We start from the raw sequence: 27,955 nt of genomic DNA on the forward strand, positions 1-27,955 counted from the left end.
ATAGAGTCCCCCTCCCTTCCTCTCTCTCTTGCTCTCTCTCTCTCTCTCTTTTTTTTCTTTTCCTGCTTCCAAACGCCTTCTTCGAGGCTGAAGCTGGGCAGGTCTCCAAAGGTGCAGCAGCCACAACAATCCCGCAGTTCAAAGTGAGGCAGCAGTTGCACAACTTCTAGCAACTCTCTTAGCCGGCTGCTAATGAGCTGAAAGCCAGGAACCTTTGGAGGAGGTGAAGAGGAAACTTTCAATCCTCTTCCTTTCACCGAGAAATCCGGATACCCACCCCCCACCCGCATCTCCAGATAACTTTGAGATAAGACCCTTTCTCTTCGCTGGCCTGGTGGACCATGGCTCCCTTTGGAAGAAACTTGCTAAAGACTCGGCATAAAAACAAGTAAAGTGCAGCGTGTGTGTGTGTGTGTGTGTGTGTGTGTGTGTGTGTGTCGGGGTGGAGGGGGGGTTAGGGGGCTTCTGTGTGAAAGTAGGTGTTTTGTTGCAATTAGATTCTGATGACAATTGCTACGAGTGGGAAAAGCCCTAGGGAATGAAGTTCTGTATTTATATTCAGCTGGCCAGGCTATTATTCAACCTCAAGGATCATTTATATATATATATAGATATATATATATACACATCTCATATATATGTATTATTTTGATTCTCTTTCCCCCTTTAGCCAGTCCTGGTTCCACAGCTACCATCACCAAAATTTCTTTGTGTTGCCTTGTGTATTTGAGTGTAGTGGGAAGGCAAGTTTCATTTTGGTCCGCATGAAATTTTAGCATATCATAGGAAGGGTTAAAATTTTGATGAAGATATAACTATAATTTATTAGCCACTAATTAGAACGAAAATCACAGCTGCTGATACAATCCGGAAACAATGCTTTGGCTCCCCTTAGAGTAGGGGCATTCCTGAAACCTGGAAAGTTTCCCAAAGTGAAAATACTCTGTGGAGAAACTTTATGTGAACTGATGTTTCAAATATCTTTGAGAGGTTTAGGTGGTTTTAGGGTTTTAGGCACCAAAGGAGGATTCAAGCAGCAGTAAGAAGGAGTCCTTAATCCATATTGCTACAATTTTACTTTGTTTTGATTTGTTGTTTGTTTTTTGTTTTTTGGTTTTTTTTTTTTTTTTGCTATTCCAAGCCTGCAGTGCCCTTTGTGTAAATGTATAAATAAATGTTTTTCTCTTTCTCTTTCCTCTATTACTGTCTCTCTCTCTCTCTCTCACACACACACACATACACACACACAGATTTTTCTTGAGCCAGTATGTGTGTTTCAGTCTTACTAAATAATTTATTAACACCCCGAATGTTACATTTATATGCTAAAACAATGTGAGGATAATTTTAGACCTGGGCTTTACTGTTAGTATATTTATTTTGAAATAAGGGCTTTTCCATAACTCTTCTCTCCATCATGCTTGTTAGTACTTGTCATAATTTACTCGGGGTAAATTTAAAAGCATACAATTACGTGGTAGGAAATGACACAATTATTTTAAAGTGTCTGCTTCATAATTTATGATGATATAATTTTAAAGTAAATCTTCACATTTTGTGCTTAAATGTCTACTTGAAAAATTCTGGTTTTAATTTGTTCTAAATGTATTCATGATTGAGTTCATTAAGTTTGCTTAAGAAAGGAAAACAACAATAATCAGTACTATGAAACTTTCAGAACTAGTTTTATTTGCTAATAATTTGGTAATATACCACATATATGACATTTCTGGCAGTTAGTGAAACTATATGTTAAAATAAAGAAATATGTCTGAATATTCTTTAAAAAAAGTTAGTGATGGTTACTAAAAATAGGCTTGTAATTTAGTGGTATCAATGCATTAAAATCAGTTTGGTATCAGTGCATTAAAAAATAATTCCAAAAGCCTTCCCCTGCCAATAGAAAAGCCTTACTACTTTTTAAATGATTACACAGTAGCATTATTTCTGAAGTATGTTTGTAAGAATGCCATCAAAATATATAAAAATTAGTTGGGGAAAGTTCATGGTCTTGCTAATCCTTCTAAATACACCCTTATAGTTCAGGATTGTTTTGTGTTTGTGTGTTCTTATTTTTTATTTTGATTATTATTAAGTCTAGAATTCTGTCATTTGTGTGCCAAATGAACAGTTCAGTATAAATAACTGTGTGTGCGTCCCTGTGAGTTTCCCTCACGGAAGTACATGTCCACTTATGTTATCTCATTTTTGCCACTGTTTCGTCTACCCATAAAACTGGCTTTCATTCAGGACGGTGAGTATCCAGTTTTTAATATAACATTTTCTATGCAAAATTATGAAAAAATGGAAAGAAATAACAAAAAATGAGGAGTTTAAAAGTATTTCAAGTTCTTCTGAGAAAACAGAATGGTGTTCCCAATGGCGATGCTTTATTAAGAATGTGTTTTGATGGAAGTGGTAATAGTGAGGATATATGTAAGTTGCTCTAATAATTGAGTGCTTCCCTTTATAAATTTGTCTTTTCCCATTCTTAAGAATTTGTAAGCCACAGCAGTGGTCAGAAAGATAAAAATATGAGTGTCTTAAACTAAGCAGTCCATAAGCCACGTGTTATATTGAAATAGAATTAACGTGTATTTATTTTTCAGTGTCCAGTAATTACCATAGATGAGGGGTTTTTGTTTTGTTCTGCTTTGTTTTTGTACCTTCTCAAAGGTGAAACTACGCATGAAACTTAGTGACATGATTAAGTCTGTCCCTTTTATCTGGTTCCATAATGATTTAAATAATCTTACTTGGGCATACTGAAACTAAGTATCTTTCCTTAAATGACAAGTGATTCATCCTTTGACAGTAAATGTGATTGATGATAAAACATTTATCTGATAACAGCTAAGGCATTCCTCAAATATATAAAATTCCTAGTAGAATGCAAAGAAGAATTTGAGCAATGCTTTTGTATATCTTGTGATATATAATTTATACAAGTAAAAGAGCTGCTTGAACATAATTGCATCTTTGTAAGCAGGAAAAAATATAGATTACTAGAAGGAATCTTAGGAATTTGAGATCATAGGGGCACCTGGGTGGCTCAGTGAGTTAAGCCACTGCCTTCGGCTCAGGTCATGATCCCAGGGTCCTGGGATCGAGCCCCGCATCGGGCTCTCTGCTCAGCAGGGAGCCTGCTTCCTCCCCTCTCCCTGCCTGCCTCTCTGCCTGCTTGTCATCTCTCTCTGTCAAATAAATAAATAAATAATCTTAAAAAAAAAAAGGAATTTGAGATCATAAAATTTTGACAAAGTTTGTTTATTGAACTTTTTTGCATCTATTCTCTTTCTGTCTTTTCGAAGTATGAGGCATAAAATCTTTTAGAAAATGCAAGTTGTAAAGCTTAGAGAGAGCAGTGCCATATCTGTCTAGTCACCATTGTGTTTTTATGCCTAGGACAGTGCCTGGCATATTCTGGACCCATGATACAGTTATTTTCATAATTTGTAAATTAAATTATAAAAACATAGTTACTATTTTATTCTCTATTCATTTTCTGAGCTCGATTGGTATTGTATAGAAGCGAATGCTTCATAAAGGATTGGTTGACATCTGATCTAATCTAAAACCCAAGGAAATAGACAAATAATTTTATGGAATTGGACACCAAGTTAATCCTACCCCACTACATGATCTTTTCTAAATTTTAAGAAGCATTTAAATTTTAAAAAATGGGGCAATAACCTTTGGGGAATTTGAGAATAATGCATGGTCACAAATGATGGTATTCTGGCACACAAACTTTGTATGCTTTTCATTTCTAGCTTTCATAGAAGTAAAAGAAATGGAGCCAATCTTAGATCCTTTATATTTGTAATCAGAATTAATCTTTTAATTGTAGTAACAATGCCACAAATACTTCATCAGAAGGAAGAATTTAATTTTTGCAGTTATGGTAAAAGTTGCTGGCAAGATGGATGTTTTCTCTGAAATTAGAAGTATGGTGATTTGTGAAATGGAAAATTATCATGTACTATTTTGTCTAACCTCAAATAAACACTTAAAATATTCCTGAAAACAAATTGAGAAATGCATAGTATTTGAGTACATACATCTTCTTAGTTCCCAGGAGTTTCTGAAAGAGATTTTCCCTGATGATACTTGGTAACTTAAGTAGTTATTAGTTGGCAGGAGATAGCCCATTAGGAACAATGACTGGAATGCTTTATCCCTGGCCAAAAAAATACCAAGAGCACTGAAGGCAGTGAAATTGAGCTCTAGGTTAAAACTTGAATTGTTATTCAAATGACTAAAGTCAACTTAAAAATCCACTATATAAGAGGTTGTATTATGTACTCTATCAATTCATGAAACAAGTCAAGGTGAAAGGTTCTTAAATGGACTTTTTGAAAAAAAAAAAACGTTTAAAAGTTTGTAGCTGGTTAACAATTTTATTTACAGAACATCTTTATTACCTGGACTGCATAACTTAGAAAGCTTTGGTGTTATTTGATTGGTGTATGGTTCCAGGAGATCTGATAATAGCTCTAAAAGTCTACAAAAATTCGGCTCTCTTCTTTTAATTTTAGTTCTGAAAATAGAATAAAGTCGAGGAATGGATGTATTTACCTCTCCCAGAAGTATGTTGGTACCAGTCCTTGAAAGGGAATCTCTTTGACTCTAGCATATTGGCTTTCTAAAATGAGGCAATATGTTATCTGTACTATGTATATGTGAAAGAAACAAGTTCAACATGCGTCTGTGCTCTAATGTTCTTTAATGTCTGTTTGCTTAGGAGTTTTTAAAGACATCTTTTTGACAAAACACAACACATAAAACATTTTTTTTTTAAGATTTTTAAAATTTATTTGACAGGAGTGGGGGAGAGAGAAAGTGCACATGAGCAGGGGCAGAGGGAGAGGGAGGAGCAGGCTCCCCGCTGAGCAAAGAGCCCTATTTGAAAATCCATCCCAGGACCCGGGGATCATGACTTGATCCCTGACACTTAATGACTGAGCCACCCAGGCATCCCTAACATTTCCTTTTAAACAAATAGATTCCATTCCTGTGTAACCTGTTATAATTCTACACCTTCTAGAGGAAGATTGCATATTTGTTGATTATCATTTAAGAAAACTTACTAATGTAGATGGTCACCCAAGGGCAAAGTAATTATGTCATGTAAATGGAATAGAATCATGGATACATGGATACGTGCTCAGCATTGGCAGTGAGAAGCAAGATATTTCAAGAATAAGAATGATCAATGGGTATTAAATGTGCTGAGAAACAAGGAAAGTTATCCTCAAAGGCTTATATCTGCAGGCTAGAAAGGCCTCTGTTTTTATAAATAAAGTGACTTAAGATATCTATAAAAGATTCTCATTTGTAGACTCAGTGAGAGCAGAGATCTTACCTATCTTGTTTCTTTCTAGGTATTCAGTGAGAGTTGGTTCTCAGATATTTGTTGATTGAATAAACGAATTAAGCATATACTCTTCAAATACATCTGGTCCCCATAGAGTACTTGGATCGGAGTACATCAGTATGTGTGTGTTGAGTGAATGCATAGCTAACCTAAAGAATGAATCTGTAAGTTCAGGGTTGACCTCTCATTACTCCTGCTCTTAGGCTCAATGCTTGGCTTTCAAATGGTGAAGGGCCACTTCTGACAAACAGACTTTACTGAGCTTCTGCTAGAAAATAAACAAAGAAACAGTGTAACTTATCTCACAGACATGCTCTTATTTCCCTTCAGTTCGTTGAGTGCAACCATGTATATTAATGAGGTTTGCCTGAGGATGCTGAGTGGCTACTATAGATCCCACTGCTAAGTGTAAAGAATCTCCCCCTTCTTTTGGGATAAGAGGGAAATAGGGTTAGGAAATATTGTTTTCTTATATGATATGAGGATTTCTTCTCCTTCTATAGGATAATTATAGTTCATGAGACAAAGGAAAATTCTAGAAAGAGGCAGAAAAATATCTTGGTTAAGAATTCCAGCAGACATTGGGTTCTTTCTCAGATATGCCATTATTAATTGTGGGGTGTGGGGCAAATATTTAATCTTTTTACTACAACAACAACACCAATAATAACAGCATGCAAGGGAAAATTCAAGTTTGACAATTAGAGGAGGGTTGCTCTTTAATACACAATTATGAATAAAAGTATTACTAAGGTTGTTCTGGGGAAGACAGCTGTGCAAATGAGGCAACCCGTATGCTTAAGCTTCGTGAGCTTCAGGGTAAATCCAACTCTACTAACACTTCTTTTAACACCATGTGGCACTGTTCTGAGTGATTTACATAATACTTAATGTAATGCTGTGAAGAAGGTACTATTATTTCCCCTATTTTACATTCGAAGCAGTGCAAGAATAAATAAATAAATAAATAAATAAATAAATAAATAAATAAACAAACAGAGACAGGATTTGAACCCATGCACTTAATCATTATTCTTCATGGCTTGATTAGGACTGGCTTATCTCATCTCTAAAATAGAGTTAATCCTAAATCATCAAGTATGAGATTAACTCTGGTTATATTTAAAAGACTGCACAGTACCAGGAGGATAGTAATAAAAGCTCAATAAATATTCACCTTTTGTTCAGGCCTGTAGGACTAAAATGCTATGAAGTATATCTAAGTTTTCATATTTAAACATGGTATGAAATTTTGGTCTTGGAAATCTCAACTCAGAACTTCTATATTACCACTGATCTCTTTTCCTCTGTAGATAGAAAGAGGTATATTATAAATTATTGAATATGATTGGAATGAGTCTATCAGTGATGTACAAAACTATCTTTGGATCTTGATGAAGTATTTGAATTCTTACAGCTTTTAGGTTTAATCTTTATTCCTCTTTTGAGCCAAACTGTGAGACCATTAATGATTTGGCAATGTGTAGCATACCGTAATTTATGGGATTTCCTTATGTGTCTTTCAGGAGCTTTGATAAAAAGAAAGAATGCATAATTTAAATATTTAGTTTTATCTTTGTCTAATAAAATGAGAGATTGAATTAGATTTTTAAAATTAAAAAAAATTAAACATCTTATTTATTTGAGAGAGAGAGTGCTCTAGAGAAAGAGGGAGTGGAGTGGGGAGGGTGAGGGAGAGGTAGACTCCGCTCCTGAGCAGGGAGCCCAAGGCAACCTGGGGGTTTGATCCCAGGACTCTGGGATTCTGACCTGAGCCAAAGGCAGATGCCTAGTCCACTGAACAACCTGGGTACCCCTGAATTAAATTTTTAAGCTCCCTTTAATTTCTAAAGTTCTATGATTCTAAAATACCCTCTGCAGAGTAGAGTTTAATTCTCTTATCTTGCTTGTTTACCTTTTGAAGATAACTTTTAAAAATAGAATTAAAAGATAGATTTTTTTTTTTTAGTGTATAATTTTATTTTGTCTAAAACAAGATGCATTGACACATAACTTCTACCACAAAAGGTAGCATTATGGTAAAAATCAAATGTTTATTTTCTCTTATTAAAAGGTGTGTTTAGTTTATAAATGATAATATCTAGGAATTACTGAGTGTTTGCTATTTGCTAAGTACAATTTTACATTTAATAATATGAATATATGAATATTATGAGTAGCTATCTTTTTATTTTAGTTCTTTAAGACTGGTAGTCTATGTATTTGGTATGGTACCAGACATGCAAAGACACAACCTCATTCCTAAGAGATTAAACTAATTGAGAGAACAGCACTGTAGTTAAATATCTCAAGCATGAACTTTCTTTTAAATCACTCTTGCATGGGAAACTGTCTTTGACAGGGTAGGTAAAATCACAGTCTTTATGATGCAATTAAGAAGATGAGAGTGTACTCTCTTGCAGTGAAAAAGGCTGTTCCTTTGTACAGTAGGTGCTCAATAAATGGTTTTGATTACCTCTAAGTAGAAGTACGTAACAGAGGAGTATATGGAGGTAAAGAAAAATAAAATGAGCATCATCATAATTAGATAGCATTTATTATTAAACTCCCACAGTTAGGTGACAGGCTTGGACAAGAGTAGGGAACACAATAAGATGTATAAAAAGATGTAGGAGGGGGTTGAATCACACAATGGTAAGACTGACTAAGATAGGATAATCAAAAGATAAGGATCAAGAAGCAGACAGAAATATGGTCAGTTTGGCAAGAATCCATAATGTTGATTGGGTTGTTTAAAAATAAAAAAGAATTTTACAGTTGAGGAAGTGTACAGAAAAGATTTTAAGAATGTGTTTATATAGCAGCATTAGACTTACAGTCAACTACCGTTGACTGTTTTTCCTTCTAATAATCATATTAAATTGGTCAGTTTATCAGTTCATAAAACTGAGTTATTCTATTTGTGGACATTTTAATTTTAGTTTTAGTTATGCAGATAATGGTCCAACTTCAGCAAGTTTTTATGCTCACTAATTAGGGTATATAATTGATAGGAGTTCTGTGGCTGAGACTTCTGGATATACTTGCACAGTATATACTTGTTTTCAACCAATGACTAGCATGTTTTATAGCTACCTCTAGTTACTCCAAGGCTCCTCTTTTACTCTGATGTTTTTCAGTCCTCTTGGAATTCCCTGCAGTTATGGTTAACTGAGGGTACTGAAGATCCAGTAGGAGAGCATTAGTTTGGGGAGACCAAAGTCATTCATAGTAGAGCCTGAGGATACCTATTTTTAGATCTGCACATAAGGACCTTAACATTTGCCTAGAAGCCATGAGGGATGCTATTGAAAAACCATGAGTGTTTCTATGGGCAGACATAGAATAACTGCAATCTCATATGAAGACAGGAGTTGTACACCATTAGGAAAAGTACCTGTAAAGCTATATTGGACTTTTGAGATTACATCTTTTTAAATGATGTGGGAAGTTAGGCACTTTTAGCAGAAGACTACAAAGTATTAGCCTTGGTTTCTTGACTGCCTGTTCTACTCTAATAGTGAAATCCCAAGAATTTCTCTCTAGAACTATTAATACTAGGCATGAAACTTAGACTAAATTACTTTTTTTAAAAGTGTTGATCATCATTAGTGGTTCTACTTTTAACTAGGAGAACTTGATGTGATCAGGTTCAAGGATTAAGTGAAATATCCGCTTGTGCTGTTAACACTGTCCACAGTCCAAGCATTCTACAATACCGCTGACTTACCTGCCTAAGCTTCTAAAAACAAAACATTCATCGACTATCCCACTTTGTCAGATTTGGCATATACTTATTTATATTTGCCTTGTGCTGACTCAAGATGATGGTTATTTGATGATTTTTTTTTTTTTTAATTCAGAAGTATAAATGAACCACACATTTTGCAGGGGGCAGGATGATGAAAGATTAGAGATGAACTAGATATGGATCATGCTTTTAAGGGATTTGCTGACTAGGAGACACACAGACATACATAAATAATTAACATATAAGGCAGGCATTTATAAAGTATCAATAAAATGCATTCAACATAAGTATTCAACAATAAATATTATTTACCTTGTAATAAGGGCCACATGCTATTTTAGGTGCTGGGGATGAAATAGTGAGGAAGATAGTCAAGATCTCTGCTCTCACGGAGCTGGTAGTGCCGGGGAGGACAGGCAGGCAGACAATAAACAAACAGTAAATGAACAAGAGGTCACATAGTGATTATTGTTAAAAAGTCACTGTGGAGGCAGAATTGATAGGAACTGAAAAATGAGTGGATGAGGTAGTAAAGGATATCAGGATGAAAAACAAAGAATCAATAATAACTATAATTTGGGGTCTGAGTAACTGGGAACATAGTTGTGTCATCAGGAACAACAGAAAGAATGGCAAAGGTCATTTTGGGGAGGGAAAAACATGGGGTGAGGAGTGAAAAATGTAAGGTCTAATTTGTATGTTTCCAAATATTCCACCTCCAAACACCTGGTGTTTGGACACACTGCACCTGAGATGGGACTGTGAAAGCGGCCTTTCATCCAGCCTACTCTGATACCTTCTGACATCCATATATGACTGATTAATATAGAGTGTACAGCACCTGGAACAGGGCTTTAAAGACAAAAGACTGGTTTCCTAGTCAGGGCCTTCAAGCTGACTAATGTTAAACCCACTCAATCTCCATGAACCACTGAGCTTCCTTTTAGTGATCCCTTAATCATTACCTTTGGTCCAAATGACTTCCAAGCATGGCCATCACTTCCAGGGATTGGAAATTTCTCCTATTGGAAGATTACATGATTTTTACCTTTTTATCCTCTAGAGAGTCATACATAGAATTATGTATGGGAGTTTTACATAATGTGGTTAAATAATAAAATCTAAATTTTTGGTGCAGGTAAATCATCTAGGTCAGGAGTCGGCAAACATTTTGTGAAAGGGCCACGTAATCAGTGTTTTCGGTTTTTTGGAGGATAATGTCACTATCTCAACTACTCAACTTTGTCGATGGAGTGTAAGAACAACCATGGACAATGCATAATTAAATGGGCATGACTGTATTCCAATAGAACTTTACTTACAAAAATAGATGGTGGGACAGTTGTAACTACTAGGTGCTAGTTGACTGAAAAATTCTCTTTGTATGCTTCTCCAAAACCTACTTCCAATTCCATGCTGCAAAAAATAAAAGAAACATTTGCCATCTACTATGGTAGGCACTTAGGCTTCAAAAATGAAAGATTCAGTCCAGGACCTGACTGGGAAACTAGAAAAAAGGAAGGTAGAAAATACTATTACTGAATGTGTCAAGAAAGGGCACCTGTTTCCATCTGGGGTGGAGAGAAGGGGGTTATTCGGAGAAGGTAAGGGAATTTGCCTAACTGAAGGGACATTTAAAGAAGAGTAAGAGAGAATAGGGGAAAAGGGTAATTCAGGCAAGGAAGCAAGTTACAGAATGGCCCAGAATGAAAACAAAACTGGCAGAAGCAGTTCAATGCAGTCTAGAAACCCAAAGCATGTCAGAGATCAAAGTCAGGGATAACCTGTTGGGTTCATATTAACATTCATACTAAGGAGTGTTTGGCTATGATTTGGGGAATCAGATCATGGAAGGAATCCTAGGAGTAGACAGGAAAGAGAAAACAGGAGAGAAAGAGAGAGGGAAAGGAAGAGACAGAGAGGAGAGAGGGGGGCAGAGAGAGAGAGAGAAATTTTTAAAAAGACTTGGAAACCATTTAAAGACTTTAATCAAGGAAGGTGTATGGGCAGATTTGCCGTTTAAAAGGACAGCTTGGCAATGTCGTGGAACACAAATGTAATGTGGGGAAAAGTTTATAATAAAACCATAGTTAATAGCTTACTACAGTAATCTGTAGTGAAACTGAGAGTTGAGAGAATAAGTAAGGCAGACTTACTGACTAAAGGGGGATGACATAGAGAAAAGAATCTAGGAAGATCCTAGTTTTCAAGCTTGTGAGAAAGGATGGGGGACAGCGATCACATTCAATAACATGAGGAATCAGGGGATGGAATAGTTTGGAGTATGAGAGAAAAGGATGATGAATTAGTTTTAATCAGTCAAATTTGAGGTTCCTGTGAATTATACAATGTAAATATGAAGTAAACATGCAAGAAAGGAGCTTGTGAATACGGGTCTAGAGCTCAAGGGCAAATTTATGTAGATTTGGGAATATCAGCATACAATGGGCTGATAAAGTTGTGGACAATATTAGAGTCACCCATAAAATGTGTTTAATGAGACAAGAAATGACTCAGAGGAAACTGGGGGAGGCCATTTATAGCAGTATCAGTAATTATTTGTATCAATCTTATTGCATAATAAAACATCCTAAAAATTAGTGGCTGAAAACAACTTATTTGTCCTCTTTTTTATTTTTATTTTTGTTATTTTTAAATTTTTATTTATTTGTTTGCTTGTTTGTTTTGATTCTGCAGGTGAACTGGGGGTGGTTCTTCTGCCGGTGGTTCTTCTGCTGGTGGTTCTTCTACTGGTTTCACCTAGGCTGTTTCAATGAGAGCAGGTCTAGGTTCAGATGGGATGACTGAGATGACTGGGTTTCTCTCTCCATATGGTCTTTCATCTCAGGCTTTTTCATCAAGCAGCAGTACCAGGATGGCATTTCTGGAGGAAAGCAGAAGCTATAAGACTTCTTGAGGCCAGGACTTCAGAACTTTCATATGTGGTTTTCACCATATGCTAAGCAAATCCCAAGATTTATTCCAGGGGAGGAAATGGATTCCATTTCTTGATGGAAGGAGCTGCAAAAGATTCTAGCCACCCTGCAGGACACATATGCAAAGGAAGCAAGTCCCATCATGCAGGATCTGTGAAGGAGAAGCTAGAAGGGTAAAGCAAGAAGCTTAGAGGGTGAAATCCAGGAGTCAAGGCATGAGCTGCTGCAAGAATGGAAAGGAAAGATCACAATGCAAAATGTTACAAAGAAGTCAAGTTAAATCCATTCCAAAATGGTGGCTAAGTTTGGGAGTTCTGAGATCTCTAACAAGCCTGAGAAGAACTGTGTCTGTTAGGGGTGGGGGGTAGGTAGGTGAGGGCGGGAAGTCACTTTATGGTAGATTATTGTTACTGAAAAGAGAAGAAATAATGAAAGAAAGTGAGCATGGATTGCTATTTGAGTTTGTGGATGAAAGAGAGTTGATGCAATTTGTGGTCATAATAATTGTAGATAAAACATGACAGGAGAGTGGGAAGGACCAGAGGGAAAGGTAGAGGATAAAAAGAGTTTAAGAAGGGATACATTTTGAAGCAAAGTTCTAGAGGAGGTGGAGACAGTGAGATTCAGAGCATATGAAAAAGCTTAAAGTTTGGGGAAGGGAGATGGACATATGATGCTTTGGGCATGGATGACCAGTTTTTCTCTTATCCAAGGTATTTTCAAGTAAGTCCTTTTTTTTTTTTAATTTTTTTTTTTTAACAAAATGGCATGACAGGCCCTCGTATATTCTTGTTGCTAAAGTTATAAATTTTTTGTTGCTCTTTAGGTAATTTATTTGCAACTAAGGTGAGCAGCTTATTATTTCACCTTCCATTTGGAAGTCACATTTTATTCTAGATTTTGTTCCGAAAGTGGAAATCAGGGATAAAAGAGCTCATCTTATGTTTTCAGCTATCCTACTGGGTAATGCAAATTCTTACATTTTTCTAGTGCCATTCGAATATGCCAGCATATTTCAGAATACATTTAGAGAGGGAAGAATAGGTAGCTGCAGGCAGATACAAGGTAAAAAAATGACCAATATTAGGGAATATCTTCCACTAAGTAGGCAAAACCAGTTATGGACTGAGCTGCCCACAGGAAAACTCACGCTAATAGCTGGCGAAACTACAATTGTCATTAAACTAAATATTCAGACTAGGTAACTTTCCTTTAATAAATATATGTATGTTTAGTTGTTATAAAATACTTCTCTAAAATGTACAAATCAACAAGGAAACTTTAGGTATTTGCCAGGCACAGGTAACACTGGGAAATGAGCAGAAGAATTTCCAATGAGATTAGGTATTTGCTCAGCATTTCATCTGGTAAATACTACATGTTAAATATTTACATTTTGATTAAATCAATTTCCGGAATCTGAATTACAAGCTTAGTTTACTTAACCTCCAGTTGTCTCCAACACACATTCTTTACACATTCCTTTCCTTTTTCTCTGTTTATGGGACTTATGTACTGTAGCTACCCTGCAATTATGTTATGTACAGGGTTTTTCTTACCCTGCATTCCTGGCTTACTTCCTAGAAAATTGAACTGGCATTAGTAGAACATAAAACTAGTGATTTCTATGTGTGTGTGTAAATCCTTAATCTTCTGTGCCTCAGTTTTCTAATCTATAAAATGGGTTTAACAACAGGCTATATCTGGTCAGATTGTGATGGAAACTAAATAAGTTAATGTATATAAAGCATTTAGAACAATGGCAGGCACATACTAAGCATTTAACAAAGTGAGCTACTATCCAGTGTACCTCTTCACACACACACACACTTCACTATGTTTTAAATATCTGTCATTCAATTACCAGGTCCACACATAATCATGTGAAGTCACAATTTGAAGGGGTCTTCTTTACAGACAAAATCTGAAGTATTTTTACTATTTATTAATTTTTAAGTAAACTCTGCCCCAAAGTAGGGCTCAAACTCATAATCCCAATATCAGGAGTCACATGCTGTACCCAGTAAGCCAGCCATGGGCCCCTATAGACCATATCTAAATCAATATGTTGCCCTATATTAAATCTCTTGAGGTTCTTTTATTTAATCAGACTTTCTACAAAGAGTTTTATGACTGGAGAATGAATTGAAGACTTAGAGGTCAATTATAATGTTTTTATTATTATTTATTAAATATGACTTAAGTTTTATTTTTTTTTATTGTGAGGTATTTTATAACATATTTGTTCAGAGTTTATCTCATGAATTTCAGTAATGTTTAAATGGTCTTGAATTTTTAGAATCTCCCTTTCTAAGTGTAGCTTTTCTCCTCCCGAGTTGTATGACGAATTCCTGAACATAATTACCTTCTATATCATTTTATCCTCAGCATCTATTCATATTTGCTAAAACTACAGTTTCATTAATTATTGTTGAAGCAAGTTATAAAGCTCATATACTGTAATTCTAAATGGACAATTTATTTGGAAGATAACTAACTTGGAATGGATTCAGTTAATTTGCATAGAACTTTCTGTTTTTTTAATACATTTAAGTTTTATCCTACCCACTTTTCTGTTTTATCCAACCCATTTTCTGTTTGTGTTTGGGTTATTCCTTTACTTTTGTTACAAAGCTTCCCATTCATATACAAAATATAATTTTTTCTCCTATATAATAATGACGAGGCTAATTTATTAGCTAACTTATTTATAGTTGTGATAATTTTGATTATTGGGAAAAGATGCTATTAAATTTGAAAGTATGGTATTTTTGTTTGAAAATAGCTGTAACAAGTGATTTAAATGTTCAGCATCCAAAATGATTATTTATGGCATCCCCAGCATTTTAAATTTGATAAATTGACATAGAGTTGGATCTGTGAACTCAAATATTAGTTTATAACCTTGAGTATAAAACTTAAATTGGTAAACTTGTTTTTTATCATCATCCATTTTTATTCTTTAATGACTTACTTGCTTTTATTCAAAGAAATGTGCATTTCTGGGGCACCTGAGTGACTCAGTTGTTAAGTGGCTGCCTTCAGCTCAGGTCCTGATCCCAGGGTTCTGGGATTGAACCCACATCAGGGTCCCTGCTCTCCCTCTCCCACTTCTCCTACTTGTGTTCCCTCTTTCACTGTGTCTCCCTGTCAAATAAGTAAATAAAATCTTAAGGAAAAAAAAAAAAAAGAAATGTGAATTTCTACAAGGTATTGTCAGATCTGAGCATGAGATAATATACTGAAATTAAATTTCTTTTCTTATTATTGTCTTATAGCTCTCATTACCATTCATCATTTCTGAAACTTGCATTGTTGGGTTATTCTATCTCCCAATATTATGTACTGATACGTTTTTATATGAGTGCCACATATAGTGAGCTATACATTGAAGGTTCTATTTGACTGGATGTCATATCCTATGAGGGTTATTACTTATTTGGGCAAGATGTTTTAAGAAAGAGCTGCCTGAGAATGGTTTTCACAACTTCAAACCTGTCTATCTGTTCTTTAAAAATATATATATATTATGAGACATTAAATTCTGCTTTCTACTGGATCAGAATCTGTGCAAGAACTAAGGTTTTTTTTTTTTTTTCCTATGTATTGCTATTTTGTATATCATTTATCAGAATACAGGACACAAAAATGAATTATATATGTATTCATACTGTATCAATTCTAGTTGTGTTCCTTGCTATAACATTGAATTGCATAGTGACATCAGAATCAAATCAACTTTAATCTTTTGAGGCATATAAATGTGTTTTGAGGTTTAATGAATAACTCGAAGGGAGTAAATTGTATTATGAGTTAAAATACTAAGGAGACAGTTCTCATTTCCCTATAGAATGAGAAGTTTGACTAAAAAGCATTTATTTACTCAACTTCATGAAAAAAAAACATACTATGACAATATCATAACTTGGCTAAAGGTCAGTAAAATGTAGAATACTCATAACCCTTGGTGTGTATTCAGCAATCAGCACAAATAACTGGATTTGTAAATACAGTGTCATCTGCCATTTCACTTGAATAATGGTGACTTCTGGACAGTTTTCAAACCCAAGGTGTCTTGTAAATAATCCGAACAAGGTAGTGTTATATTCACTGTAGTTTTATGACTAAGGTAATTTTAGACTATTTTTGACTTCTCTAGGCTTATTTTACATGCCTACAATGCCCCCAGCCTTGCCTGGGTGCTACAGATGCTTTCCCTCATTTCTCACTGTTGTTTCTAGGAATTTCCCTTTCATCCTGTAAAGACTGTAGGTCTTGGCCTCTATTTCCCCCAAACTCTGGGTCCATTCCTAATTCTGGTCTTTGTCCCTTCTGTCAGGGCAGAATAGACGGTAAAGTAGTGGGAGAAAAACACAATGAAAACCCCTTCTGCAGACTCCCATTCCCCCCTAAAACCGCTGACACTGCCCTGGTCTCCTGACTATGTCTGTCATGTCATAGATATTCAAATACCATTTCTTAATGAAGGAGAAAGATTTATTAGTCTATGAATGAAAGTTTTTTCCTAAACTATAATTAACCCTGTTCTGAGTGTTTGTGTTTCTAAATGCAAGTATCAGCATTCCTTAGGACCAGTTCTGGGATTAACAGAGGGAAATCCAGTTGGGCAGGATTAATAATAAACATAAAGCAGGCTGTAGAGTGAAAGGAGGAAAAAAAGTTGCATTTTGGCAGTAGAATGCCAACTTTCGAGATTGGAAATGTCTCCCTTGTTTATTATTTTTGCTTTCATAATTTTTGTATTAGATTCTCCAGAACATACAAGGAAAAAGAGTAAAGGTGAAGTTGTAACATTGATTTTGTTGTAAATCTAGAAGAGGATTCTTCTGTTGCACCACTGTTGACATTTGTAGCTATAAGCTTTTGCTACCAGGAAACTATTCTGTGCACTGCAGAACATTTATGTTCCCTCAACCCACTAGATGCTGATGGTACCCCAGAACTCTAATGTAAAAATAAAAAATGTCTCCGAGCGTTGTCAAATGTCTCCTGGGGGAGGGGGGCAGAATCACCACTGGTAGAGAACCACTGGTTTAGAACGAGAGACTCTCCAGTTTAAAAAATAGGTAATAATAATAAGAAGGAAACAGAGAACAGTCTTTGAGCAATGGACCAGGACTCAGATATGCCCTCAGAGCTCCACAGTTCTTCATCTTTCAATCCATCACAATGTTGGCACAGGGGCCACCAATAGTTTGGACCTGGAAAGGTTTAACTATTAATTTCTAAGCATGGAATATGGTTCCCAGGAGACTTAAGCAATAAAAGCATTTCACTTTGAGTCACTCCTATACATACTGGCTAGATTGTGTCCATATCCAATTTTCGGGGCTGACCTCTGAAATAGTTGTAGTAGAGGTTCTGTGGAAAATGCATTCACATGTTCAAATTATTTTCTATAAATATCTATAGATTGCATTCTAGTATTTGTATAGTAGGTTTTAGAAGCTATCTTATAATGTAATTCTTAATTAATTAGTTTATCATTTTAATTATTCTCATTATTTTGAAAGTATGCCTCCAGGGTGCCTGAGTATTTTAGTCCATTAAATTTCTGCCTTCAGTTCGGGTCATGATCCCAGGGTCCTGGGATTGAGTCCTACATCAGGCTCCCTGCTCAAAGGGAAGTCTGTTTTTCCCTCTTTCTCTCCCCACTGCCTGTGCTTTGTCTTTATCTCCCACTCTTTCTCAAATAAACACATAAATAAAAAAATGATGAGTAAAATAATTAAAAAAAAAACAAAAAAAAAGTAGGCTTCCATATAATATATTAGTCCTAATAAGTTTTATATGTCAAATTTCAATTAAACGTTAATGTCTAGTATATACTAGGAATAAATGTTACTCTTTAATTTAATCCCCTGTGCCCTAACTTCAATGCTCTTTTCCTCTGGGCAACTGAATAAAGATGGCCAAAGTTTATCCATTTATCTTCATTTTTCTCTGCTTTCACAATAAGTCTTTTTTCACTAAGTATGTTTTCAGAGATCTTCGGTTTGGCATTGTAATATCCTAGTAAATACTTTTTTTTTTATCTTAAAACTCCCATATTTAGATAGTTAATTTATTCTCTGATGATTTGTCCATATTTGTTGAAGAAATATTTGAGTGTATGAACATTGCATTTGTAATTATAAGCCAACTCAACTTAATTCTGTGTAATTGTTTTTGTGTTATTAAAATTAATTATCAATGGAGAAATATTTTTAATTTCTTGATTGACTATAGAGTGAATGCAAGAAGCCCAATATTTAATTTTATTATTTCAGAGTGAATATGGAAAAGTACCCATAAGTAAGGTTAATAGATGTTGTTGAAGAGCTTTATTTAGCATATGAATCTTATGAATCATATGAATCTTATGATATTCCAACCAAGGTGAGCACCAAATAATGAAATAGCTATAGAATTTTATATATATATATACACACACATATATACATATATATATAATATATATACATATATGTGTGTATATATATACACACATATTTGTGTGTGTGTGTGTATATATATGTATATATATAAAGTGTAATGAACCTCAGTAGCACAAATTTTAAACAAAATCAGAGGGTTATAAATCAGAGAAAGACTAAAAGTTTTCTTGGCTCCTCTGTGATCCCATGATTATATTAATGATGTTTTAAAATGTCTCTTATTGGAGTGCCTGGGTGGCTCATTTGGTTAAGCATCTGCCTCCGGCTCAGGTCTTGCTCCCAGGGTTACGGGATCCAGCCCTGCATGGGGCTCCCTGCTCAGTGAGGAGCCTGCTTCTCCCTCTCCCTCTGCCAGTCCCCTGCTTGTGTGCTCCTGGTTTCTCTCTGTCAAATAAATAAATAAAATTTTTTTAAAAAATAAAATAAATAAAATGAAATGTCTCTTTAATAATGTCAAACAGTTATGTTATTATTGAAAGTGCCTATGCAAAAAATTGATGAGTTAAAACAGGTGAAAAAGTATTATGAAACGTGTTAGAAAGTATTTGTAAAATAATGTTAACTACTATACAAGGTCAATAAGATTACTGAATGAGCACACTAAAAACACTACACCCCTCTCTGTATTAAATAATAATAACAGTAATTTTGTTAGTGTTAATAACCTATATTTACCCAGTACATTTTTCACAATTCTCAAAGCTCTTTTAATTATTCTGTTATTTGATATTTGTAGCAACCTTATGAAAATGTAAGTCAGATTTTGCAGTATTGCAGTGAAGGGTACAGAGGGTTGGAAAATGAATGAAGATAGAAACTCAGTTGGGGCCATACTACAAAATAAATACAGTTTCGAATTCGAAGCCTGCTTAAAAAGTAGAATTTAAACATGATGAATCTTTTAGTAGGCATGGAAGATTTATTATGGAAATTCGTTAGTCATTTCTTTTAAATATATTCAATCAAGGGGTAGAACTTCTGAAAATCACCTGGTTTGGATGATGGTTGTAAAAATTCCTCAAAATATTTAGGGATAACTGACTCAGAAAATATAAAAATGCTTAAGGTAGACTTAAAAAAAATATTTGGAACCAGTCAGACTGTGATGTTATTATTAAGGAACTAATTTTCTCATACATAATGTAGAAATAACTATCTTTGGATGGTGCTTAATGACCACTAGGGTTACATTATCCACATGAGCTGTAGCAGGTCTCTGGGGGAGGCCACAATAGACAAGCACTTGATCCTTCCCAAACAAAACAGGTCCCAATTGGAGTAGGGGCATGGAAGTATTGGGGAATTGGCATGTATGTCATCATTATTATTCTATGTAGGTTACCAAAGGATTTCCGGATCTCTGCTTCTCAGTCTTCTTCACAACTACAGTGTAGTGCTGAAGAGGGTATAGGTCATATGTCATCCTTTCTTACAGACCCAGAACTAATATTTCTGAAAAATGGAACAGGATATAGGGACTACTCTAAGAAAACAACAGTAAGGTGTTGTTACATATACATAAATGAGAGTTTTGTCAGCCAACACAGGTGCCCAGACCTGTCAGAAATCCTTTGGTACTGCATCAGAGTAAGAACAAGATTAATAAGGAAAAGGCAGAGAAGGCAATGCATTCTTATGTACTTTTTCCCATAACTGGCCATTGGGAAAAGTCCTCCCTTGACCAATTGTTCTATGTTCTAATAGGACATTAGAGTTCCATTCCTATCAAAGGCAAATTTATATAACAATGTTCCTCTTAAAAGAGAAGTGTATTTTATGACTTTTTTTTTTTTTTTCCAATTGAATCCACATATCTAAATCATGAAAGGAGAGGTGCCCCGCTAGCTCAGTCAGTAAGGCATGTGACTCTTGATCTTGGGGTTGTAAATTCTGAGACCCATGTTGGGTGTAGAGATTACTTTTAAAAAAAATCTTAAAAAGAAAATCATTGAACTCACAAACTTGTTTTTACAATATAATGGTTAGCACTGCGCTATGGAGCCTGCTTTCCTCCTTGGGTTTAAATCCTCAATGCACCACCAGCAGTGTGACCTTAGGTGAATCATTAAAAACCCCTGTGCTTTAGTTTCTTTATCTATAAAATGGTGATAATATTATTACCTGCATTACAGAATTGTGAGGATTAAATGACTGATATATGCAGGAGCTTGAAACAGTTTTATTTGTTAAATGTTTTATGACTGATGGTTATTATCTTTGGGACTACTTATTTTTGGTAGGATTTTTTTTTTTTTGGTAGGAATTTTTTTTAACATTTAATCACGAATACTAAAAAATAGTATAAAATAAAGATGTCCTGTGTTCTTAGTTTTAATGTAATAGCTATTGGCATGATCTTATAAAGTTGATAACTGCAACAATTGCTCAGTTTTGTTATTTTTACCATTATTTATAAAAAGTGCATATTGAAATGGCTATAATTTAACATACAGTAAGTGCATGCGGCATGGTTTACTTCTTTTCAAATTATGCAATTTGGTAGGTAAACTTCTAACTGCATAAAGCAAAAAAAAGTTTGTTATCAAAACAGATGAAAGTAACAATTAATTTAGAGGTAATCTGTGCTGTACAGCCATAACACAAACAGTGTTAGTATCAGTTACTTTGCGTACTTACTGGTCTGCTTAGAATGTATTTGTGTGCTATTTCTCTACTAACTGAAATATAAAAATAATTCTGTTGCCCTAAATTCTACCTACATTTTTGCTGCTTAGAATTATTAAACGATGAGTTTAAATATTGTCAAATACCACATTATTCAATGCTGGGTCATTAAAGGTTAAATATTTTATAAGTGAACTATCATAACCCCATAGGATTTTTTGAATAATCATTTATAAAATGTTGGTACAGTTGGATATATCAATTTTATTGGGTCCTCTTTGCTGTTAGGTGTCACTAATTTGTCCTTTCACTGTTAGTAGTCACTTTATGACCTCAGGGAAGTCAGTAATTAAGGTGTAATGATTAGTCATTTAAAATAAAGATAATCATGTAGGATTAGTCACTTTTGGTGCTAAAAGATAAACACTGTAATTCTAAGTGTTAAAAGATTCTAGAAGCTAGGGGAAATTTCTTCCATATATGCTTCTTGTATGAGTTCATGTACTTCAAAGGTGCTACATAAATAAACTTTCACAACAAGCCAATTACGACTTGAAAATCTTGTCTCCATAAATCATATTGGATTATAATTCACTTTATATCATTTCTTTCTTAACATTCTTTTAAAGAGGTATTATGAAAGACGGTCAGTTTGACTTACACTCATGATGGAAATATGATCGTAAAAATTCTCTACAGAGTATAGCCCAGAAACCACAGAACTTCCTTGTTTCTTTTACTACGTCTATGGCTATTTTTCTTCAGAAAACTGATTTTTTTCCCATCCTTCTCTGCTACAAAGGAAATTACGATCAAGTCTTTACTTGTATATATATCCTAACTCTGATCACTTCCTAATACCTCTGCTGCTAAAACCCTAGTCTGGGCAATTCCCCTCTCTTTCTTAGATCTTTGTACTAGGCTTTCACCTAAGCCTGCCTTCCTCTGCTTTTGCCCCCTCCCCCCTTTTTTTTTAAGTTTATTCCATGAAACAGGCCGGATATACTTAAAGCATAAATTTGATCATAAATCTCTTCTGCTTAAACCTTTCTCATGGCTTCTCACTAAAACTGGAACAAAATCCAAATGCCTTATCATGGGATGTGCATTTCTGCTAGATCTCATCGCCTACCCTTTGACCTTTCCCTCTCTCCGGCAACAACCCCCAACTCTACTATCCTCAAGCCTCCAACTACCCTCGCATTCTCTCTGTCTCTAGAACATGCCTCATGACCCTTGCCCTTCCGTTCGCTCTTAAAATTCTTCTCTTAGGTCTCTGATGACCTTCTCAAAATTTATGCCTCTATTCAAAGGTCATCTTCTTAGAGGAAGTCTTTCCTGAACGCTGTGAGTAAAGCAGACTTCTCTTTCTTCTGTCCCTTTATCTTGTTTAATTTAGTATTTACCACTACCTGCCATTATAATAATTACACATTTATATCTGTGTTGTCTTCTCCTTTGTGTCCTGTGGTGCCTTTGGTAGCTTCAGAAATGTCTAACATATGGTAGGCATGTAATAAACATTTGTTGGATGAAAGTATGACTGTTTTCAATAATGGTTTATTTTTACTTCTATGACTCCAATATTACCCCACCATTCCTACCTATGCTTCCATGGTCTTTAATCCTAAGGTTCCAGGAAAAATTGTCATTTTTTTTCTCTCTTTATTCATCTCCACTTTAATTATTATCTTAACTCTAGCAGTTCTGACTGTAGTTATATTGTGGCTGACTTCTATAGATAAAATAGCCTCAGTTGTCTTTGGTGACAATTTGTTCTTTCCAGAGCCCACTAGGGAATAAAAGGAAATTAAGATTGATTTTCTTATCCCTGCATTAAAACTTCTGATTCATATGTACTCTCTGCCTCAAGATGCATCTCTCATTAAGGATAAAATCTGAAAAGGGTATTAAAGTTAAACCATGGTTCTAAGTTTACACAGGCGATGACAGAAATATAATGTATTTTGTTTTTCTTTCAGATCTCCCACTAAAGACATGGATTCAGAAGAGAAGGAAATTGTGGTTTGGGTTTGCCAAGAAGAGAAGATTGTCTGTGGGTTAACTAAACGCACCACCGCTGCTGATGTCATCCAGGCTTTGCTTGAGGAACACGAGGCTACATTTGGAGAGAAACGATTTCTGCTGGGGAAGCCCAGTGATTACTGCATCATAGAAAAGTGGAGGGGTTCAGAGCGGGCTCTTCCTCCACTAACTAGAATCCTGAAGCTTTGGAAAGCCTGGGGAGATGAGCAACCCAATATGCAATTTGTCTTGGTTAAAGCAGATGCTTTTCTGCCAGCTCCATTGTGGAGGACAGCTGAAGCCAAATTAGTGCAAAACACGGAAAAAGTATGGGAACTCAGTCCAGCAAATTACATGAAGACATTACCACCAGATAAGCAAAAAAGAATAGTCAGAAAAACTTTCCGGAAACTGGCTAAAATTAAGCAGGACACAGTTTCCCATGACCGAGATAGCATGGAGACCTTAGTTCATCTGATTATTTCCCAGGACCACACCATTCATCAGCAGGTCAAGAGAATGAAAGAGCTGGATCTGGAAATTGAGAAGTGTGAAGCTAAGTTCCACCTGGATAGGATAGAAAATGATGGAGAAAATTATGTCCAAGATGCATATTTAATGCCCAGTTTCGGTGAAATTGAGCAGAAGCTGGACTTGCCTTCCGATGAAAACCAGAGTCTGGACGACCTGACTGAAAGTGATGGAATTGGACACCTGGAGGAGAGATTAGCGTATTACAGAATGCTCATTGATAAGCTCTCTGCTGAAATAGAAAAAGAGGTAAAAAGTGTTTGCACAGAGATAAATGAAGATGTGGAAGGGGCCGCTGCAAGTGAGCTTGAAAGCTCTAATTTAGAAAATGTTAAGTGTGATTTGGAGAAAAGCATGAAAGCTGGTTTGAAAATTCACTCTCACTTGAGTGGCGTCCAGAAAGAGATTAAATACACTGACTCACTGCTTCAGATGAAAGCAAAAGAGTATGAATTTTTGGCCAAGGAGCTCAATTCGCTGCATATTAGCAACAAAGATGGATGCCAACTAAAGGAAAACAGAGGGAAGGAATCTGAGGGCCCCAGCAGCAGTGGGGAGGTTCCTTCCTTGACTCAAAGAGTATTTAACTTGTATACAAATGACACTGACTCGGACACTGGTATCAGCTCTAACCATAGTCAGGACTCGGAAATAACTGGAGGAGACGTGGTGCTATTGTCAACATAATTTGAATGGCTTGTTTCTGACCTACTTTAACGTTCGTGTTTGTTTAACAGGAAAGTTTATTTTAAATATCACATTCTGAAAAATGATGTAAATCATGTTGAGTATCCAGTAGTTAGTAAAAACAAGAGAAAGTTTATTTTTGATTTAAAAGTTCCAAAGTCACCTAATTATTACAAGTTCAGATGAGGAGATGTTTATTAGGAATGCAACGCAAATAGCTTGCAGGTGTCTAACAGAAATGATTTGATGGGAATTATCATCTCTTAGAGCTTCTGTGAGAAATGATTTACACAAACAAAACTAATTCTTAATATTGCAGTCAATGTATTGAAACTAGACACATGAACAAGTAAAATTAAAAATGTGCTGTGATATATTTTTTTCAAAGCTATATCATTGGAATTTTTAAGTCTGTAATGTACATGACAATTATGCTGTTATAACTGTATTAATTCAGGTCTTGATTCTTCTCATTGATACTTAGAATATACATCATCTCTGAGACTTTCTGAACCCCTCTGCGTGTTTAGACCCAGACAACAGAAAGCGGGAAGGGCTCCCAGTGGGACATGTGCAAATACCAGCAGTGGATTGGGTGGGGGTATAGATAAGAAAGGGCCAAGGGCTACATACAACAGCAATTTTTTCTAAAAATGGCTAAAGTTATTAAGACTTATGCCTGGGCTTTCTCTGACAAAGCAAATCTTCTGATCAAACAAATGGTCTCTGCAGGTTTGTTTTTTGAGTGAGGTATGATGTGGGCTACAGAGAAAATCACAGGGTCACAGTCCTGTTTATTTACACCCTGTTCACAAAACAGCCTCCTATAAAGGCAACTTGGTGTCCTTTGTTTGGGTAAAATAGAGTTCTGCATACGCTAAGTATTAGCATTTTGCCTTTTAACCTACAGAGAGGAACTCACATGGACAAAAATCTTTTATTCTTTTACACTGGAATTCAGATGGTCTCTGTAGAACTTCATCTAAGGTACAAACTAAAAAAAAAAATAAATAAAAGTACTAAGTGTACTAACTCTAACTCCTACTCCTTCCCCAAGGTTGCTAGTAACTAATCAACAAATTGAGAGACTATTTAGATCCTACCTTGACTGACACTTATTACAGTGCTGGACAAGGCTTGGTTTTGCCTGGTGCTTAGTTAGGACATATTCCAACCTCTCTCCTTTCTTTGTTTCTTGCCAGAGAACATGTGATGTAATCATATTGTAAACAATTCGTTTTATTGTTTTATTGTACTGTTAAATAAATACCACTGTGGTTTATTTTTTTCTTTAGCTGACACTTTTCCTGTATGTCAGCACACATGTAAGAATATTATTTTACTTAGTTTTAATATGTGCATATTGGTGAAGATTTCAGTATTTATAATTCCCTTTTATTCCCATGCTTACTATAGTGCATGTTTTAACTGAGTTTCTTAAGCTAGTTTTTCATTTCTCTAATCCCCAGGCTTTTCACCAATATTTGGGAAGATATTTAGGACGATTTAGTATTTCACTTTGGAGAGCCTCTGTGTTATCACTTCTAGCACCAAGATAATGCTCAAGGCTTTAGTTGAAATTGGCTGGTAAAGAAAGTAGAAATTTCCATTTCAGGGAAAATAAAGTGAAAAAGAGTAAATAATAATGGTAACATGGATTGAATTTAAAAAAAAAAAAAAAGGAAAGGAATTGAATGGTCATCTGAGAAAGGAAAGTTTATTTGCCAAATATTCCATTAAATCATTCAGCAGTAAGGAAAGTGTTTGATATATTCATTGTTCAGTACTGGGGATTAAATTCAGAAGATCGTCATCAGTGATAAACCAATTGCAATTTTGTTTTCCAAAAGTGAAAGCTCTCTCTTTGTATTACTCCTTAGTGAGAAAATAATGAAAAGAACATTACCTATCTGTTATATAATTTGATTAATTATCTGAATTCGAAAGAGGTTCTGTTAAGAAATAGGACTGGAAAGATAATTTCATTTTAGAATCTTTGAATTAACTTCTGCTTTTATATAGTGCAGTACATACATTCTAAGGACCACTCCTTTATTTTTATAATAAATTATGTTGAAGACTCTTCTCAAAAAGTAGAACTGTTGATTTTTCAAATACACTTTAGAACTTCTAGTTGTTTTTTAGTTATACAAATGTATTTGTGCTTTTGACTCATTACAATATTAAATCATCAGTGACCATGCTGAATCTCTAATTTAGAGTAATATAATAATACAGATAAACAACTACAATTGCCTTCATCCTTAGATACTAAGCTATTCTTTATTAAAATGAGAATTTGAATTATAAATATAGAACTTGATAGAGTCTTTACTGTTTTAATTCTGTATAGAATCTTTAAAGTGTTTATTAATTTTTGAGTAACCTAACAGGTTAACCATGAAATTGCTATATGCAGCTAGAAGTAGCAAACCAAAGTGGACTCTTCTTCCTTCTTGTAACAATGTAGATTTTACCTTGTTCATCCTCCCCCTTGGAATGCCTTTTTTCCCTCTATCTGCTATACACAGAAACCTACCCACTTTGTCTTTTTAACATGTTGTGTTTTCTCTGAAACATTTATTCCATTCAATCAGTTGTAATATTTTATCTCAGATCCCACAACTACTTTAGGTGTATTTTTCATACAGGAGCACTTACGTTACGGTTTAGCTCATATTTATTACGTACTTACCTACCTTCCTTTTGCCAATGTATATTTTTTATTGTTTTATTACTTTGTCTTCTATCTTGTTAACTATAATCCCTCCAATCGACCTCCTTACCTCTTTGCCCCACCCAGTTTTTGAATTGAAATGCTAAATTTTAGAAGACCGCAACCATTTTTTTTACTTTATTTTTTTCATTTTTAATTTTTTTTACTTCAATCATTTTAAAAATTATTTCTGGGATGCTCATGCATTTTATATATAAATATGCATTTTAGCAGACTTCAAACAGTAATTCTACTTACAAATTCTTTAGGGAAGGCACGAAATCATTGTGCTTTGAAAAATTTTTGAATTTTATTTTTAAATCACAGTTACTGATTTAAGGCAATACAAATAGTCTTTTTAAAAGCCTCACAATGGTTAAATTATGGTATTTTCCTATGCATTGTATGCATGTAGAAAAAAATGTGCATTCTGTAGAACTGAAATTTAAGTAGTAGACACAAAATAACTTTAGAATATTATCCTAAATGAAATATCTGTTTTATTTTCTTTCTAACTCAAAAAAATAAATGGCCTCAGTGTATAGAAGCTATTCTAATACATTAAAATTTTATTTTTATATTATTTAAACATCTGTACATGACAAAACACATTTCTGTGGCTGAATTTTATAGTTTTTCGAAGTAGGATTATTGTTTTATTTAGAATGTATTTTTCTAGTTGACAAATGAATACCTTTTAATCCAGAAACAGATTTTTTTTTTTTTTTAAATATTAGGCTATTTCTTTTCATACTACCTGACTGGTTTAATAAACCTGATGTAACAAATATAAAGTATCTGTAATTTCTTCAAGTGTAACTAATCCAGAATAATAAAAGAAGTAGTTAT

At 34.8% G+C, this 27,955-nt stretch overlaps 1 protein-coding gene across 1 annotated transcript; it reads left to right on the plus strand.

The window, feature by feature from the left end:
* Nucleotides 1-91: 91 nt before the first annotated feature.
* On the plus strand, nucleotides 92-27,955 carry RASSF9 (Ras association domain family member 9). The gene is made up of 2 exons (XM_082739670.1): nucleotides 92-388; nucleotides 23,130-27,955. The coding sequence occupies exons 1-2, from the start codon at nucleotides 342-344 to the stop codon at nucleotides 24,388-24,390; spliced, it is 1,308 nt and encodes a 435-aa protein (XP_082595796.1). The 5' UTR covers nucleotides 92-341; the 3' UTR covers nucleotides 24,391-27,955.

This window comes from Mustela nivalis (genome assembly GCF_964662115.1).
Source record: "Mustela nivalis genome assembly, chromosome: 7".
In the NCBI taxonomy this organism is placed as follows: Eukaryota; Metazoa; Chordata; class Mammalia; order Carnivora; family Mustelidae; genus Mustela; species Mustela nivalis.